General features: G+C 51.2%; 1 protein-coding gene across 1 annotated transcript; it reads left to right on the top strand.

Moving 5' to 3' along the window:
- Window positions 1–207: 207 nt before the first annotated feature.
- AHCY (adenosylhomocysteinase) lies at window positions 208–16,039 on the top strand. The gene is made up of 10 exons (XM_055544807.1): window positions 208–364; window positions 5,712–5,902; window positions 7,032–7,107; window positions 8,750–8,899; window positions 9,710–9,822; window positions 10,273–10,480; window positions 10,572–10,659; window positions 10,766–10,883; window positions 11,940–12,134; window positions 15,168–16,039. The coding sequence occupies exons 1-10, from the start codon at window positions 337–339 to the stop codon at window positions 15,297–15,299; spliced, it is 1,299 nt and encodes a 432-aa protein (XP_055400782.1). The 5' UTR covers window positions 208–336; the 3' UTR covers window positions 15,300–16,039.
- The last annotated feature ends 1,246 nt before the right edge of the window (window positions 16,040–17,285 follow it).

The raw sequence follows: 17,285 nt of genomic DNA, 5'->3' as shown, positions 1-17,285 counted from the left end.
TTCACTGGTTGAACGAAGGAAAGCATGGAGTTTGTTCTTACACCTCTCTCCGAGATCCCTTTGCTACCCAGTACGGGAGGTGGAAGGACCGCTTGGGATAAAAAATGCTCTCAGCAGGGACCAAAGTCCATTCCGGTCCCGCCCCCGTGCGTTGGACCCCGCCCCGACGACTCAGCTCGCTCGGGACTCATGAATATGCAAGACGGGGGAGCTATTTAAAGGCGTCGGCGCAAGGCGCAGGTCACTACCCGGCGCCGCCCAGCCCGCGTCTCTTCCCGGCCCTAGGCCCGGCCCCTTTCGCCTGTGTGCAACAGTCCGTGCGGAAACGCTGCCAATATGTCGGACAAGCTGCCTTACAAAGTCGGTGAGTTACAGGACGTGCAGCCAGCCGCATCCGCTCCCCACCCGCTGGGGACCTGTTGGGGCGGCGGCCGCGGGGCCGACCTGGGGCACTCAGAAGGACCCTCTGGAATCACTGGCACAGCGCGGTCTTGGCCCCGCGTGGCCGCCTGGGGGTTGGAGTTCCCCCGCCGCAGCTAGCGTGTGTTGGCGTGCGGCCGCGAACTACAAGTTCCGGCGTGCCCCGCGAGGCAGGGTGCAGCGGCTCGGGCTGCGGAGCGGCCGCGTGTTCCGCGCAGAGTCGCCTGGGGCAGGGGGCAGCGCGCACCTGGCCACGGCCTGGGACCAAGGGCACGTGCCGGGACCGACGCTAGGGAGCCTGGATCCTGCCTCCTGGGCTTGGACCGGCTCCTTGACCAACTGGATGGTCCCGGGCAAGTGCCCACCCCTCGTTGAGCCTCCCACGGGGAAGGCGAGGGTACTGGGGCCCCGAAGGGCGCGTGGGGGAGAGGCCTGGAGACTGAGCCCGAGGCTGGGCAAGTCCACTCACCGGGGACCTTCGGCTTGTTACTCAACCTCTGGGGTCACTCGCTTGGCCAGCAAGAACAGTCCTACATAGAATCTCGAACTTTTGGAGTGGTTAGAAAAATCCTTCCTGTCGGACTATGTATTGAAGCTGATACACTGATCGTTAACGTTTACTGGGCGTTTACTGTGGCATGGGCACCACTTGTACCTTTCTTATAGATTAATTCATTTTATTCTAATGACTTTTTAGAGTAGGGACTGTTACTTTCTCATTTTATGGATTTACTGAGACAAAGGAAAAAAAGGTAACTTGCCCACACTTACAACTGGGAGGTGGTGGAATAGATGCACCCAGGCCATGCTCATCTTTTCACCACTGTGTATAAGTGAACACATTTGGAATAATCCTAATGACCTTTCAGCAGAAACCAGTTCAGTCTGGCTAGCAATTTTTAAAGTAAATCCAGCACACCATTCAACCTGGAGAAAAGCATCAACATTTATGGAGCACTTCCTATGTATCTGGGGACTTGCATTTGTTTACACAATGATCTTTAGGGGTGGACTTTATCCCATTATACAGAGGAAGAAACTGAAGCCCTAAAAGGAAATAACTTCCAAAAACTCTCTGGAAAATAGTAACTTACCAATAGTAGTTTATCAAGTAGCGGGCCAGAGTAGGTTATTGTCCCTGTTGTGTGGATGAAACTGAAGCCCAGAAAGATTAAGCAAGGTCCAGTGGCTAAGCTGGAAAAGAGGCTTGTTATTACTATGGAGAGATGGGTGGGTTAAGGGTTGAGGGCTTTGCATTGTGTGGGAGGAGATAAGGCTACATTCGGAAGTGGAGGAACTTGGCTAAGTAGGGTTGAAAGGAAGCCTCCATCAGGGAGGGCGTGCTGTGCCAGACATTGCCCATATGGTATCTTTAATCCTTGGGCTCAAGGAAGGTTAGGATTATTCCCACTTCGCAGATGAAGAAACAGACTCAGGGTTTTGCTCATGTCTTGGCTTGTCCTAGGACAGGTGTTACTGCAGCCTCTGCAAGTCCTCAGCTCCCCTGGGCACCAAAAACCCCAGAGCTTAGAGTGCCAGACCCTCCTGTGCTCTTGGAATTGAGGGACCCATGAAAACACCAGGGCTGGCACAGCTGTATCCCGAGGGCAGTGAAAGAGTTCTTTTCGCTAGAGGGACAGGGGGTGGCAGAGGAGGTGGAGCTTAGGATAGGACAGGAACTGTTGTCCACTACTGGGCCCCTCCCAGGAGCCTCTGGCTCTACCAGCTCTGGCTGGCCACCAGTCCCACCCCTACTCTTGACTGGCTGTCAGACCTGGGGCAAACACTTCTCTGAGCCTTCCCTCATTGGTAAATATTGGGAGTTGGACTAGGTTCAGATTTTTTTTTTTTGGTGACCCATGTACAGCCTGCCCCTTTCGTGGACCTTCTCTCATTCAGTCTTAACAACAAGGATGGTCAGTAAACATGGCCGACCCCTACTCTGTGCCTAACCCAGCTGAGTACTAGAGATACAATCTGTTTTCTAAGTGAGGAGACCTGCCCACTTCTCTGTCTCCACAGCCACCACCCCAGTCCTGGGCTCCCTCCTCACAGGTCTCCGTGAGTCTCTTGCTTCGTAGATACTTGCAGCAACCAAAGAAGCCTTTTCAAAAGACAAGTCTGGTCATGGGACTCCCCTTAAAACTCTACAGGAATAAAATCCTGACTCATCGTCTTACTCCCTCTACTAGAGTCACCCTGGCATGCTCTCAGTTCCTCCAGCAGCAGTATACCAAGTTCTTCCTTCTTTCCTAAGCACCTACTGTGTGCCAGGTACTGTATCAGGTGATGGGGAGGAGCCTTCCAGGCTGAGAGAGCTGCTTGGGTTAAAGCCCTGAGGCGGGAATATGAAGACAGTAAGGAGGTTCGCATGGTCGAGCAACTAGTGAGGCGGAGAAAAGGGTGGCGAGGTGGGCAAGAAGGGAGAGCAGACACCTGGGTACGGCACTGGCCATGTGAAGAGTTGGTTAGGTGAAGCCATTGGAGGCTGGCTTGCTTTTTCACTTTAGCAGAAGAATGGAGGTGATACATTTAAAAATTTAAAAGTTTGTTTCTCTGACTTTTGTGGGGTATTGTTTGTTTTTTAAAGATCTAACTCTTATTAGGTGATTCTTGAATCAGGCAGCATCCCAAGTAGCCACTTGAAGACCTCGCCTGTGGGGTGTTTTACTTTCATTTTAGGTTCAAAGGATTCATTAACAAAAAAAATCTACTTGTTATACACAATTAGACAGTTGTTAAAAGCAAAGAAATAGAAACGATAGAGAGGGGTAATAGCATGTACATCACCAAATTGGGCTGACAACCTACATCCAAACTTGAACAGTGCTGGGACATCCCGAGTACCAGCAATTTGGAGTCTCAATTGGGAAAAGGGTCCCGGGCAGTGGTCCACCCCACGGGTGAGACTTCAGATTGCAGTTTTGGGGGCTCCTGCTTGTAATTCCAGGCTGCAAGCTGATATTGTCAGTTTGCACACAAAAATGCAGCTCGTTTTCCCTTTTACAGTGCTGTTTGTTTCCTTTTGTGAAACAAGGGCCCCGGGGTGGGGGTAGGGGTTTGGCCGGGCCTCCAGGGGCTCAGGAAATTCCAAGACCCACTCCCTCTCTTAGCCTAAGGTGTGGCTTGACTTGCTGGTAACCAAAGCAGGCACATAGTCCATGCAGGGTCAGAAGTCAGTCAGAGGGCTACTCTCCTGCTTCTGAAGCCTGAACAAGACGACCTCCATCTTCATTTCTTAACATGGGGAGAATAGCAGGGAGACCAGTGAGGAGGCTGCTTCAGTGATCCAGGGTGGTGAGATGCTGTTGGATTGCTCATATTTGGGATGTTGAGACAACAGCCCTGATGGATTGGAAGAGGATGAGAGGGGAAAAGAGGAATCAAGAAACCATAAGTTTTTGGCTAGAGCAGCTGGTTGAATGGTGGTTTCATTTCCTAAAATGAGGAGACTGGGGGAGTAACAAGTTTGGGTGTGAGAAAAAGGAGTCGTGAGGGCTCAAAATTGACACATTATCTAGATGGACAACCAAGATGCTGAGTAGGCAGTTGAATTATGAGTCTCAGGTTCAGGGACGAAGTTTGGGCTGGAGAGGAACAGGTGGCAGACACCGCTGTAGAAAAGGTATTTCAAGCCATAAAGCGGGATGAGCTCATCTGGTAGGAGAGAAGAGGGAGATGACGGAGCCGTGAGGACCTCCAAACTTTGAGAGTCTGTTATAGGAAGAGGAACCAGGAAAGTGGAAGGGAAACCACAGAAAGACAGGCCAAGCAAAGAAAGGGATTCAGAAAAAGAGAGTACTTAGTGCTGTTGGTGCTGCAGGGAGAAACATAAACATAGATAATTGACCAATGGCTATGGGGCCTTACAGAGACCTTAAGAAGAGCAGTTTCAGTGGTGTAGTGAAGTCATCAAAGAGGTAAGAGAATATGGGATACTGAGTAATCTAATGGAGCATATAGGATTCCCTGGTGGCTCAGCAGTAAAGAATCCGCCTGCCAATGCAGGAGATGTAGGTTCAACCCCTGGGATGGGAAGATCCCCTGGAGAAGGCAGTGGCAACCTACTCTAGTATTCTTGGCTGGGAAATCCCATTGACAGAGGAGCCTAGTGGGCTACAGTCCATGGGGTAGCAAGAGTTGGACACGACTTAGTGACTGAACCACCACCACCATGCCATTTTATATAAGGTAATTGAGCATCTGAGAATCTTGGTATCCATATAAGTTCCCAGAACCAATCCCCTGTAGGTATCAAGGGATAACTAATAGCATCCATTGAAGCCCGAAGATGTAGACTAGTGTCAAAGTCCAATGATCATGCTAACCAAACCCCCAAATTGAGCAGTTAACCCACCAGTTACAGGCAAGGTGGGTTTGGGTAGATCTCTCTGGAAGAATGCGCTCCCTGCAGGCAGGTTGGTTGTTGCTTGCTTGCAAAAGAGGGGAGACCTGAACTGTGCATGCCCAGTTTTTTCCTTCTAAGTTTACTAAACAGGTTGCTCCACCTCCCCTGGGGCAGAGAGAGGCCAAGAGCTGTTAGTTACACAGATGAGTTCCCTCCAGGTGGGAAGAAATGACAGGGGCGGAGAAACATTTCTCTGTCTTCAAGGAGATCAAAGAATGGTGCTGAGTCCAAGGTGTTAGGTTATATCACTTAGGAGTGTTGAAGTCACCAAGAGTCGTGGTTAGGAAGATGGAGAACCAGGAGCTAAAATCTTTAGGGAATGAGGAGGTTGGTAGGTGGCAAACAGAAAGGGTAGTAAGAGGCATGTATAGGCTGACAGCTATTTATTTTTCAAGGGAGCACTTACATGTGTTGTAATCATGTTCCTCTGTGTGTTTGTCTTAGTCACTCAGATGTGTCTGACTCTTTGCCACGCCATGGACTGTAGCCAGCCAGGCTCCTCTATCCATGGGATTCTCCAGGCAAGAATACTGGAGTGGATTGTCATTCCCTTCTCCAGGGGATCTTCCCAACCCAGGGATTGAACCTGGGTCTTCTGCATTGCAGGCAGATTCTTTACCATCTGAGTCACAAGAGAAGTCCTTATGTTCCTGTGGTATTTAATTAAATGTGTTCTCCCACAAGGCTATAAGTAGGCTGCGGTTAGGCGGGGACCATGTCGTTCTTTTTTGACTGCCCTGGCTTCAGGAAATCCTTGTTGAATCAGTGAGACCGCAGCCAGCCTAGTGTTTCGAGTCCACAGGGGATGAGTGCGGAGTGGCGGGTGCTTCATGGTTGATGGGATGAGGTAGCTCATGAACTTCCGTCCATCCTGCCCTTGCAGCTGACATCAGCCTGGCCGCTTGGGGACGCAAGGCCCTGGACCTGGCAGAGAATGAGATGCCGGGCCTGATGCAGATGCGAGAAATGTACTCGGCCTCCAAGCCTCTGAAGGGCGCCCGCATTGCCGGCTGCCTGCACATGACCGTGGAGACCGCTGTCCTCATTGAGACCCTCGTTGCCCTGGGTGCTGAGGTGAGGCCTGAAGCAGCTGTTCTTGCGGAGCTGGGAACTCTATAGTCTTGTGTCCCCTCAGGCCCAGCAGGGGCTCCAGCTCCAGCCTTGTCACGGGCGCCCCTCACTGCCATTTGTGGTGACTGTTCCGCTGATTTGCTCTCACTGGGAAATGGCGTCTGGTCACCCTCAATTCACCTTCTCCTGACTGGGGAAGCTCTAGCAGGAAAGACTTCAGCCCAGAGCCCTACCGAATCATCTAAGGGTCTGGCTCCCATAGGCCCTCCCGGGGTCACGTGCCTGCCCTTGGCCAATCATGGCCGCTGGGAAGATGGCGCGCTCTGATTGGTTCAGCCTGGGTCATGTGTACCAATGATTGCAGCTCTTCCAAGTTCTCTGACGATGTTTTACGGGGGGCGGGATTGGTGGTGGTGCAGGGCAGCCAGAAACAACTAGTGAGTCCAACAGTGTCAGTCCTTGGCCTACTTCTTTCTTTTCTACACTCCCTCTCTTCAGTGGTCTGATTTTACGGTTTTAAATATTGTTTATGTGGTATGTCAACATAAACAATATTTATATGATATGGTACGTCGTATCCAGCAACTGATGTACCATCTCCACTTGGAGATCTAATTGATTGACATTACAACCTCAACATGTCTAAACAAACTCGTGATTTCCTACACTTCTTTGTGTCTTTCCCATGTAAGCAATTACAGGCTTCAGCCTTAGAGGTTCTCTCCGTTCAAGAACCTGGGGTCATCCCTGACTCTTTTTCTCTCTTATTTCAACAAACTAATCCTCCCAACAAATCCTGTCAGCTCAACTTTCAGAATAATATTTATCTCCTTCACTGCTATAGTTGCATATCTTGTTTTAACGCTAACAACAGCCTCTTCACTTGTCTCCTTGCTTCCTTGTGGAGCCCTTCCCCCTCCATATGGCAGAGCCTTGTTTTCACCTAAGTTAGGCCTTGTCACTGCTCTGGCTCCCATCCACTCACCAGGGTCCCCAGCCTGTGGTTGCAGAACCGGTTGGGTGTAGATCCCAGGCCTCTCATCCCTAGATTCAGGGCCTTTTCTTACCCCTGTCTAGTGACCCTGGTCTTCTGACCTGGCTGTGACCAGCCCTGTCTTGCTGGCTCTTCCAGGTGCGGTGGTCCAGCTGCAATATCTTCTCCACCCAGGACCATGCAGCAGCTGCCATTGCCAAGGCTGGCATTCCAGGTGAGTCCTTGCTGGGGGATACAGGAATACAGGAAGGGGCTCTGATTTTCTCTGTTTGCATCACTTCACTTTTACTGCTGCAGACCTCCCTACAGCAGGGAAGAGTCATGGCCACAGAATCCTTGCCTAGAGACCCATCGGAAAGAGCCGTTTTGTCCAGCCATCATCTCAGATCCTACTGAAAGCACTTACTTGCCCTGTTCAAGTCAGTGATTGGGAATCACATGGTGTTGAAGAGGGGGAAGTTCCTTAAAAGTAGGATGTGGATCTGTTTCCCAAAGAATCAGGGAGGGGTACTGGACAGAAAGAGAGTCCCAGAGATCCACTGCAAAGTATCTGATGGTCTAGGTACTGGGTTAGGACCACAACCAAAGAGGAAGGGCTTTCTCACAGGCTGCTGGAGAAACAGAAACAAGTCTGCTTGGGCTTGGGGAGGGAAGTGGTTCGGTCTGACGATGATAAAATAGGACATTCATTCACAGTTCCTTCTAACCAGCTGCGGGTGGAAGGTAAAGAGTTGGGGAAGACCTCTCCAGCAACTGACCAAGGGTCGGCGTGTCTCCAGCTCCTCAGCCTAGTTTGGACTCCATGGCCCCTTTCTGGAAAGGCCTTGTTTTCAAGACCATTATCTGCCCCAGTTTGAGGGAGAGGAAGCTGGCCTTGCTTGGCAGGTGTCCTTTGCTCACAGGAGGTTCCTGGAAGCCCCGCACCGGTGTCGCAGCTGAACCACATGATGGGAGGAACCTGAGCTGGCAGTCAGGAGCACTGGACTCCTGCTTGCTCAGCAGTGCCATGCTGGGACTTCTCTGGTGGCCCAGGGGTTAAGACTCGGGGCTTCTGGTGCAGGGGGCATGGATTTGATCCCTGGTTGGGGAACTAGGATCCCACATGCTGTGCGGCCAAAAACAGCAACAGTAGAGTGTCATGATGAGTGACCTGGGCACATCTCAGCCGCTTCTCTGGGCATCTATAGGTGATGATGATGGTAATGCCAGCTTACAGGGTTTCTGTAAGGACAGATGAGATGGGGGCAAGAAGCAGTTAGACTATTGCCTGACACAGAGAAGTGCTCCATACACAGTAGCTGCTGTTAGTAAATGTTGGCCAGACGTTGCCTAGAATAACGTACTACGGAGACTGCGGGCCCATCAGGTCCTTTCAGTGCAGAATGGACCCTGGAGCTTGTCTCTTGAGTCCACCTAATGTGTCCCTCCTCCCGTCACACCTCCCTCCCAGCAGTAGGCACAGTGGGTAGGAACCCTGGTCACTGTGAGCTGGGGGCCCAGACAGACGAGGGTAGGAAAAGAAAAAGAAAGGAAAGAATTCTTTCCAGATACTTACATATAGGGGGTCTGTGTTTGGCTCCCGTCTCACTTAATCTATACTACTATCGACAATGAAAGTGAGACTCATAGGTGAAGTGATTTGCCGAAAGTCACACAGCTGGTCAGTGCAGAACCAGGATTCACACTCTGATACCTCTGGCTCCAAGTTGTATCCTTAGCACTGCTGAGTTCTCAGAGAGGCTGGAGGTGGCTGGGGATGGAAATTAGGAAGGAGATAGTCTTGAGTCTACCTAGGTGGGTCCCTGGAGCAGGTGCCATTGTGGAGGGCCAGCCCTGACATGCCACTCACTCTCCAGTGTACGCCTGGAAGGGCGAAACGGATGAGGAGTACCTGTGGTGCATTGAACAGACGCTGTACTTCAAGGATGGGCCCCTCAACATGATTCTGGATGACGGTGGTGACCTCACCAACCTCATTCACACCAAGTACCCGCAGCTCCTGTCAGGTGAGTAGGGCAGGTCAGTGGGCTGGGTGCTGGTGGTTTAAATGGCTCTTGCTTGTCCACATGAGAGCGGCAGGCCTGGCAGGACTCCTGGTGCCTCAAGCAGCAGATTTTGTGGAAGATGGCATATCCGCAGGCTCCTGTAAGCATGCTGGGGCCCATCTTCTGGGCTGGGACAGCTGGGGGAAGGCTGGCTGAGATGATAGCCCGAGGGCAAGCATAAGGCCAGGGCTGAGAACAGCTGGGAAGCTTTGTTAAAAGCAGGGTGGGGAGGGAAGTAGGGAATGTTATAGTGAGTGCAAAGGCCCTGAGGTAGGAAAGGATGACCTTTCAGGAAGCAGAAAGTTAGCCAGCATGGCAACTTCCTTCACTGGAGCCTTAGTGAAGATCAGATGTGTAAAGACTTTATAATAAACTCAGCGCGAGAGTTGGGCTTGATGCTGAGAGCAAAGGGAAGTAATTGGATGGTACTGAAAAGACATCTCTGAAAATATACATGTTAAGTGTGGCTGCTGTGTAGAGGACGTGTTGTGGCAGGGATGTGGGCAGTGGGGATGGAGAGTCTATGAGTTGTTGGGAGGTAGAATCATGAGGCCTAGTGAAGGTGGCGACTCCTCCCTCGTGCTGGCCCTGGTGATTAGGTGGACTGTGGTATAGGTTCCAGAGATGGGAACCCAGAAAGAGGAGCATCTTTAGAAGGCAAAGGTGACGCATTCAGGTGAGTTCAGTTGTGGGCTCTCTTAGGCTCTTAGAGTCCCATCCCAGAGGCCACTTCTTCCTGGCCTGAAATCTATCGCCTCCCTTCTTGTTCAGGCATCCGAGGCATCTCTGAAGAGACCACAACGGGGGTCCACAACCTGTACAAGATGATGGCCAAGGGGATCCTGAAGGTGCCGGCCATCAATGTCAACGACTCTGTCACCAAGGTGAGCCTGGGGAGCAGCAATGGCTTCTGCTGTTGGTTTCCAGAGCAGCTCAGGAGTAGGCCCTGAAGAAGGCCCCCAGGGAGGCTGCCGTGAGAAATTTAGCCCTCACTTGGTGGGGAAAGGGGTTGTAGACAGAGTGATGAGTGTACTAAAGAGACAAAGGATTACACAGTGATCCTCAGAGCTAGGTGTCGGGAGGTTTAAGGTGAAGCAGATTCTTTGGGTGGTCTCATAGTTGATCCTCAGGAAGCCTTATGGACTGGCTGAGAAAGACTGGGGAGAAAGTCGTGGGGCTGAGCAGGGGCAAGGGGCACATGAACACACTAGCTGGTGGGGAGAAGTCCCGGGAGGTGATCAGCCCAAGGCCCAGCAGGCTGAGATGTTGAGAGTGGGTCTGAGGCCCCAGGGCTTTGTCTGCCCCCATCCCCGCCTCACCCCCTCTCCTCTCAGAGCAAGTTTGACAACCTCTATGGCTGCCGGGAGTCCCTCATAGATGGCATCAAGCGGGCCACAGATGTCATGATTGCGGGCAAGGTGGCGGTGGTTGCAGGTTATGGCGACGTGGGCAAGGGTTGTGCCCAGGCCCTGAGGGGATTCGGGGCCCGCGTCATCATCACGGAGATTGACCCCATCAACGCACTTCAAGCTGCCATGGAGGGTATGATAGAGCGGGGGTTGGCCGTCAGCCGCTGGGGCCAGAGGAGGGGCATGGCCACGCTGGCTGACCCACGGGGGCTGTCTCTACACAGGCTACGAGGTGACCACCATGGATGAGGCCTGTCAGGAGGGCAACATCTTTGTCACCACCACGGGCTGTATTGACATCATTCTTGGCCAGTAGGTGCCAGTGTGGTGTGGGGGGTCCTAGGGAGTGAAGGAGGGGGCAGGCATGGGGCTGCCCTTGGTCGCTGACCTTCTCTCACGGACTGAGGCTCCCCCACAGGCACTTTGAACAGATGAAGGATGATGCCATTGTGTGTAACATTGGGCACTTTGACGTGGAGATCGATGTCAAGTGGCTGAACGAGAACGCTGTGGAGAAGGTGAACATCAAGCCCCAGGTGAGGAGCCCCAGCCCTGCCAGCAGGCTCGGCAGATGGAGTGCCTAGGGGGGTGTGCCTGTGGGGTGGCCGCTGAGGAGGACAGATGACGAGGCTCTGGCGACCTGGGCAGTGGGATGGGAGGAAGAGGTTTCAGGCTGCTAAATTGGAATCTTGGAGGGAGGCCAAGGGTCCTCCTTTTTTAAAGCTCCCTGGAGGATTCTGACATGCAGCCGAGGTTGAGTACCACCGCATCTGTCTTACTGATGGATTTTATTTTTGGCTACTCTGGGTCTTCGTTTCTGCACGTAGCAGCATGCAGCAGTACACAGGCTTCTCATTGTGGCGGCTGCTCTTGTGGAACACGGCCCCTCAGGCGCAGGCTCAGTAGTCGTGGCACACAGGCTTAGTTGCTCTGAGGCATGTGGGATCTTCCTGGACCAGGGATCAAACCCGTGTACCCTGCCTTGGCAGGCAGATTCTTACCTACTGGACCACTAGGGAAATTCTACATTTAGCTTTTTACTAAGCATGCTGATTGAGAACCTGGGATCTGTCCTCAGACTGTCCAGGCTCAAATTACAGCCACTTTGTAATATCTGGCTCTGGACAAGGAACTTAACCCTTTAAACCTCAGTTTCTTTATCTGTGAAATGGGGATAATACCAGTACCTAATTTAAACGATTGTTAGTAGAATTAAATGCAATTTTTATATATTGTATACACACACACAGTTACGTGTGTGTTCTTAGCCCAGGGCCTGTGCCAGTAATAATATTAACAGTACCATTAGCTAATATGTAGTACTTAAACTAAGTGCCTTGCACATGTGAGCTCTTTAAATTCTCACAGTAGATGTATGAGGTCTGCAGCTCAGAGTTGCTTAATAAATAGTAGCTTTTATTATTCATTGTGTGTCACAGTCCCTATGCTGGAGGTTGTTCCAGCGCAGTCTAGGCCCTTTGTGGGCGCTGCTGGAGACAGGAAGGCCTGCTGGGCAGGAGGATGGGATGAGGATGGGGTGGACACTGGGAGCAGCGCTTGCCAGTCCTTACCGCTGCTCTGCCCGCTTGCAGGTGGACCGCTACTTGTTGAAGAACGGGCGCCGCATCATCCTGCTGGCCGAGGGCCGGCTGGTCAACCTGGGCTGTGCCATGGGCCACCCTAGCTTTGTGATGAGCAACTCCTTCACCAACCAGGTGCTGGCGCAGATCGAGCTCTGGACCCACCCAGACAAGTATCCTGTCGGGGTGCACTTCCTGCCCAAGAAGGTGGGTTCCTACCTGCACCCCTCGCCAAGGGTCACGTGACCTGGGCTCCCCACACAGGGCTTGCCTGAGTTCATATGGTGCTTGCCTCCACTCTTGAGGATCTTAACAGCGTCCCCCTCAGGGCAGAAGTCATTCTCTCCATTTAACAGAGGAGGAAAGTGAGGCTCAATGCAGGGAATAACTCTTGAATAGCCGGGCTGGGTGGTGAGAAGAGCATGGGCTTTGGAGAGAGACACATCCAGGTTTGAATATCAGCCTGTGTAACCAGGTTACTTAACTTCTGAGCCTCTATTTCCTTCTCTGTAACGTGAAGGTAATAGTACCTCTGTAAGGATTGTGAGGACTTCCTTAGGTCACAGGTCACAAACACACATGTCCACTAAGGATAAATGGGCTGGAGGGGACTGAGCAAAGAACATGTGCCCCAGTGGAAGGGGCTGGCTGCCTGTTATCAACCTGGGCCCTTTGGGTCAAGGCTCCTGACATTTCAGAGGAAGCCAGATATCAATATTTTTGTGTGAAATATTCAATTTTAAATATAGCCGGGTGGGTTAACTTGGACTTGTTTGTAAGCCAAATGCAGCCTAGAGGCTGCACGATTGTGGCCTTGGAAGGGGGTGATGCTGCTAACACGCTGAGCATGGCCCCTGACATTCTGCGAGCGTGAGGTCAGGGTAACCATGACAATGAGGTCATCTGACATCAAATGCAGTGCTCGTCCTAACACCCCAAGCGCTGCCCTCCCTCAGGGGTCAGAATGCTGTGTCTTAGTGCTGACTCTTTAGCATCATGGGCAAATTTGGTTTTGCTACATATCCTGATTGGGCCTCAGTGTCCCCCTCAGTTAAGTGGTAAGAGTACTTCTTGCTTCCAACCTTTGACTACTGGTGAGGCTGTGATGGAGTCTTCATCTCTTTCCTCCCACCCTTTGAGAAGCTGGTTCTGCCAACTAATGAGAAGTAGGAAGAGGCCGGGGTGTCTGTCCCCCAAGCCAGCCAACTCCTCTCCCCTTAGTCTTCCTCAGGTACTGTCTTGTCTGACCAGATGTTTCACCTGTGAGGGCCTCAAGGGGCTGTCCTGTCCTGTGCAGCCTGCCAGGTCCCCATGCTTGTTGGAGGGTTTAAAAAGCCTCATTTGAACCCTTATCTGATCTTAATTGGAGGAAACAGGGCTATAGTGAGAAAAGGGGCAGGCCTCTGAGATGAGAGCAGGGTTGGAAGTGAAAAGGTAAAGAGCTCACCTCCTACCCTGGCACCTGGCCCCGTCCTTCTCTCCTTTCTCCATCTCTGCCATGGCATGGGTTGGGGACATGCTTCACACTCACGTGCAGTGTGTGGGGAAGGGATTATGTATCTTGGTTAACCATAATGACAGCATGAGCAGCACCCCCATTTATTAAGGTGCCTGCACCATGCCCTCTTGAATATCACTGATCTTTGTAAGAACTGTGAGAGATCCGGCCTACAGATGAGGGAACTTAAGGTTCAGAGAGTGACTTGCCCCACAGCTGTAAAGTACTGGACCAAGAGTAGATCAGCCCTGTCTGTCCGGGTTGTTAACCATTACGACACGCTGCCCTCCAGGTGTAGGGTGCCCTCCAGTGTGGGGTGCAGGCCAGGCCAAGCGAAGGGAGGATTCATTGTGTCCTTGGGTCATTGGAGACCTTCATTCTGCTTCCAGAACGGCTATGGCCTTAGGGCTAGACGCTGCTCCTGCCTTTGCCTGCCTCTCCCCAGTTTCTTCATTTGTTAAATAGAAAAATAAACCCTGGCCTCCTCCTTAGTGATGTTTGCCTCTAATGAAACAGTGAATGTGAAACCACTTGGGGACATAAAGCTCTCTGGGCTGTGAAGTGAAAGTCGCTCAGTCGTGTCCGACTCTTGGCGACACCACGGACTCGATAGTCCACGGAAATCTCCAGGCCAGAATACTGGAGGGTAGCCATTCCCGTCTCCAGGGAAACTTCCCAACCAAGGGATCAAACCTGGGTCTCCCACATTGCAGGCGGATTCTTTACTAGCTGAGCTACCAGGGAAGCCACCAGGGATCTGGGCTGTGGTTAAAGTCGATTGTGCCATCATGGGATGGTGGGATGGGACTTGAGTCAAGAAGTCACCCGGGCAGGGCTGCAGTCATCTGAAGGCTTGACTGGAGCTGGAAGAGCCACTTCACATTACGTGGGTGGGAGGTTCCTTGCCACATGAGTGTCTCCTCCATAGAGCTGCTTAAGTTTCCTCGTGAGATGGCAGCTGGCTTCCCCCAAATCTGGGGGGAGCGCAAAGGAGGAAGCTGAAGTACCTTTTAGCTCCCAGTTTTCAAGTCACGCATCATCATTTCTGCTTCATTCTGTTCATTAGAAAAGAGCCACTTGAGGGGTGACGACGTAGGCTCCACCTCTTGAAGGAGGAAGGTGTTTTATGAATTTATAGGCATATTTTTAAGGATATATTTGGAAGACGGCTGTGGTCACCACTGCTCAGGAAGTACATTAAAACAGCCACAACCAGTGTAATCCAAAAAGGGATGCTATTGGTTCTATAATGGCAGAGTGTCAGATTCAGACACTGGATCCGGGGATTCATTGGCACCGGAGCTCTGCTTTCTCTGTTTCTTGGCTCTTTTGTTCTCCCTGCATTCACTTCACTTGTCAAATAGACTTGCTATTGGAGACCCATGGGCTCCCTGTTTAGGAATCCTGAGAGCCCCTGTCATGAAAGTATGTCCTGTTCATTGATAAATTCCAGGAAGCATTTTGGTTAGCTGCTTAGGTTGATGGAGGGTGAAGGAGGAGATGTAATTGATGGTCCCACCAGGGCTGCCTGGAGGGGAAGGTGTAATTTGATTCCCCCTTGAAGAAGAGCTGAGCAGCCCAAACCCACACACATCCACTGTGAGGACAGGATGAAGTAATACGCTTAACACTCAGCAGATGTCACAATAGAACCATTCCTGCCTCTTTGGGCAGCGAGAAGATGGAGGTTAGGGGTCCCAGAGCATGGCACTGATTCCAGCTTTTCCTGTGTTTCTCCCCAGCTGGATGAAGCAGTGGCTGAAGCCCACCTGGGCAAGCTGAATGTGAAGCTGACCAAGCTGACTGAGAAGCAGGCCCAGTACCTGGGCGTGTCCCGTGAAGGCCCGTTCAAGCCTGATCACTACCGCTACTGAGAACCGGACCTGCCCTTTGCCTTCCAGCTGCTGTCCTTGCTGGGTCCCACCGCTCCTCCCCAAGAGCAAATGGCACCACCTTTGAGATTGGTCTGATAATGTCCCCCATTGACTCCCTGGGGCTCGCCACTCAGTCTTTGGCCTCTGCTGCATCCCTCATGCTGTTCCAAGTGTGGCAGGGGGAATTGAGAAGTGTCCCCTCTAGCCCGGGCCATAATGGAGGTGCATGGGGGTTACCCACAGGGAACCATGAGCTCAGGGGTTCAGCAACTGCTCACTCAGTCCTTCCTTAGGCTGGAAGTTGGCAGTGGTGGTCAGAAAGCCCATGCACTTTACCATCCAGGCCTTCACTTGGCCTGTGGACTTTAGACTCATGTTCTTGGTTTACAGGTTCATTGGTTCCTCAGCCCATGACAGATGAGAAGGATCTATGTCAAAGGGTGTGGAGGAACTGTGGGTGTTTGAATGCTCCAGAGAGCCTGGGTTAGTGCTTAGCATTCTCTTAACCCTCAGAACAATGAGGTTGGTACTTTTAGTCCCTGTTTTACAGGGGTTGGAATATATTGTTAAGCACGAAAAGACAAGAGGAACAACAGCCAGCGGTTAAGAGGGGCCAGAGACACATAAAAGCACACTGATGGTTCCCAGCACAGCTCTGGATCAAAAAGAGGCTCATTTGGTTTATAATGTTAAAAGAGAGGGAGAAGGTGGGTTAATAAAAATTTGGGTGCCTAAAAGAATTTTGAGCCTTTATTTTATAGAAAATTCATTGCCAACAATGTGTGGTGTGAGCAAGGGGTATGATGTGCTGTAATAGACTGCTTGTTGCAGTGTGGGGTGATAAGAGCTGCAGGCAAACCCTTAGGCTGAAAGAATGGGTAGAATGAGAGAACTCTTATATTTTTGGGTGTGTCTTTTGCAAACAGCCTGCTTTTTTTACCCAACCTAAGACTCATTTGGAGAAGGCGATGGCACCCCACTCCAGTACTCTTGCCTGGAAAATCCCATGGATGGAGGAGCCTGGTAGGCTGCAGTCCATGGGGTTGCCAAGAGTCGGATACGACTGAGCGACTTCCCTTTCACTTTTCACTTTCATGCATTGGAGAAGGAAATGGCAACCCACTCTAGTGTTCTTGCCTGGAGAATCCCAGGGATGGGGGAGCTTGGTGGGCTGCTGTCTCTGGGGTCACACAGAGTCGGACACGACTGAAGTGACTTAGCAGTAGCAGTAGCACTAAGACTCATTTAATAGGTGAGTTTTGCCTATTTATATTTATTGTAATCTCGGTATTTATTTCTTCTGTTCCAGTTTATATGTTGTTTTTCTCCTCCTTTCCACTGAGGATTGCTCCAGTACTCTGTCGGGGACTGTTATTTATTGAGCACCTGCCATTAGGTGTTTTGTAGTTTATTTTCACTGTCCTCACAAAGAGCTTAGTAATATTATTCTAATTTTATAGATGAGAATGAAGACTTACAGAGGTTACGTGTCTTTCCTAAAGTCCACAATTACAAGTGGCCTCATCAGGACTCAAATCATAGGAAGGGGAGTGGGACCTAAATGGTCATTTACTGAACCCCTATTCTGGTCCCAGAAGTCAGAGAAACAAGAACCCACCTGGGAAGGTAACTAGAGCCTATTAAAGGGTCATGGACTGCATGGAAGGCCTTTGGGATATTTGAGACCTAACCCCAGCATGTGGGAACCTCCAGCTAGAAGGAGAAGGTGGGCATGCAAACAACTTTGCCATCTCTTGGGCACTTCCCTTCTACTCAGCTTTAGAGTTCAGTGCCTGGCAGCACTGAAGGGTAGGAGAGAAAAGATGATGCTTGAAATGGATTTTGAAAGAACTAAAGATTTGTAATAGGAATTGAAAGCAAGAGCATTTTGGGCAGAAGGACAACTTAAGAGCAAGTTAAGGGGCAGTGGGTGTGGCTGCAAAATAGGGGCAGCTAGGAGATAGAGGGCTAGACAGGTGGCCTGGG

This window comes from Bubalus kerabau, chromosome 13, assembly GCF_029407905.1.
Source record: "Bubalus kerabau isolate K-KA32 ecotype Philippines breed swamp buffalo chromosome 13, PCC_UOA_SB_1v2, whole genome shotgun sequence".
Taxonomy (NCBI): Eukaryota; Metazoa; Chordata; class Mammalia; order Artiodactyla; family Bovidae; genus Bubalus; species Bubalus kerabau.
The sequence above is the reverse complement of the archived record's forward strand: the minus strand, read 5'-3'. Positions and strand labels throughout refer to the sequence as shown.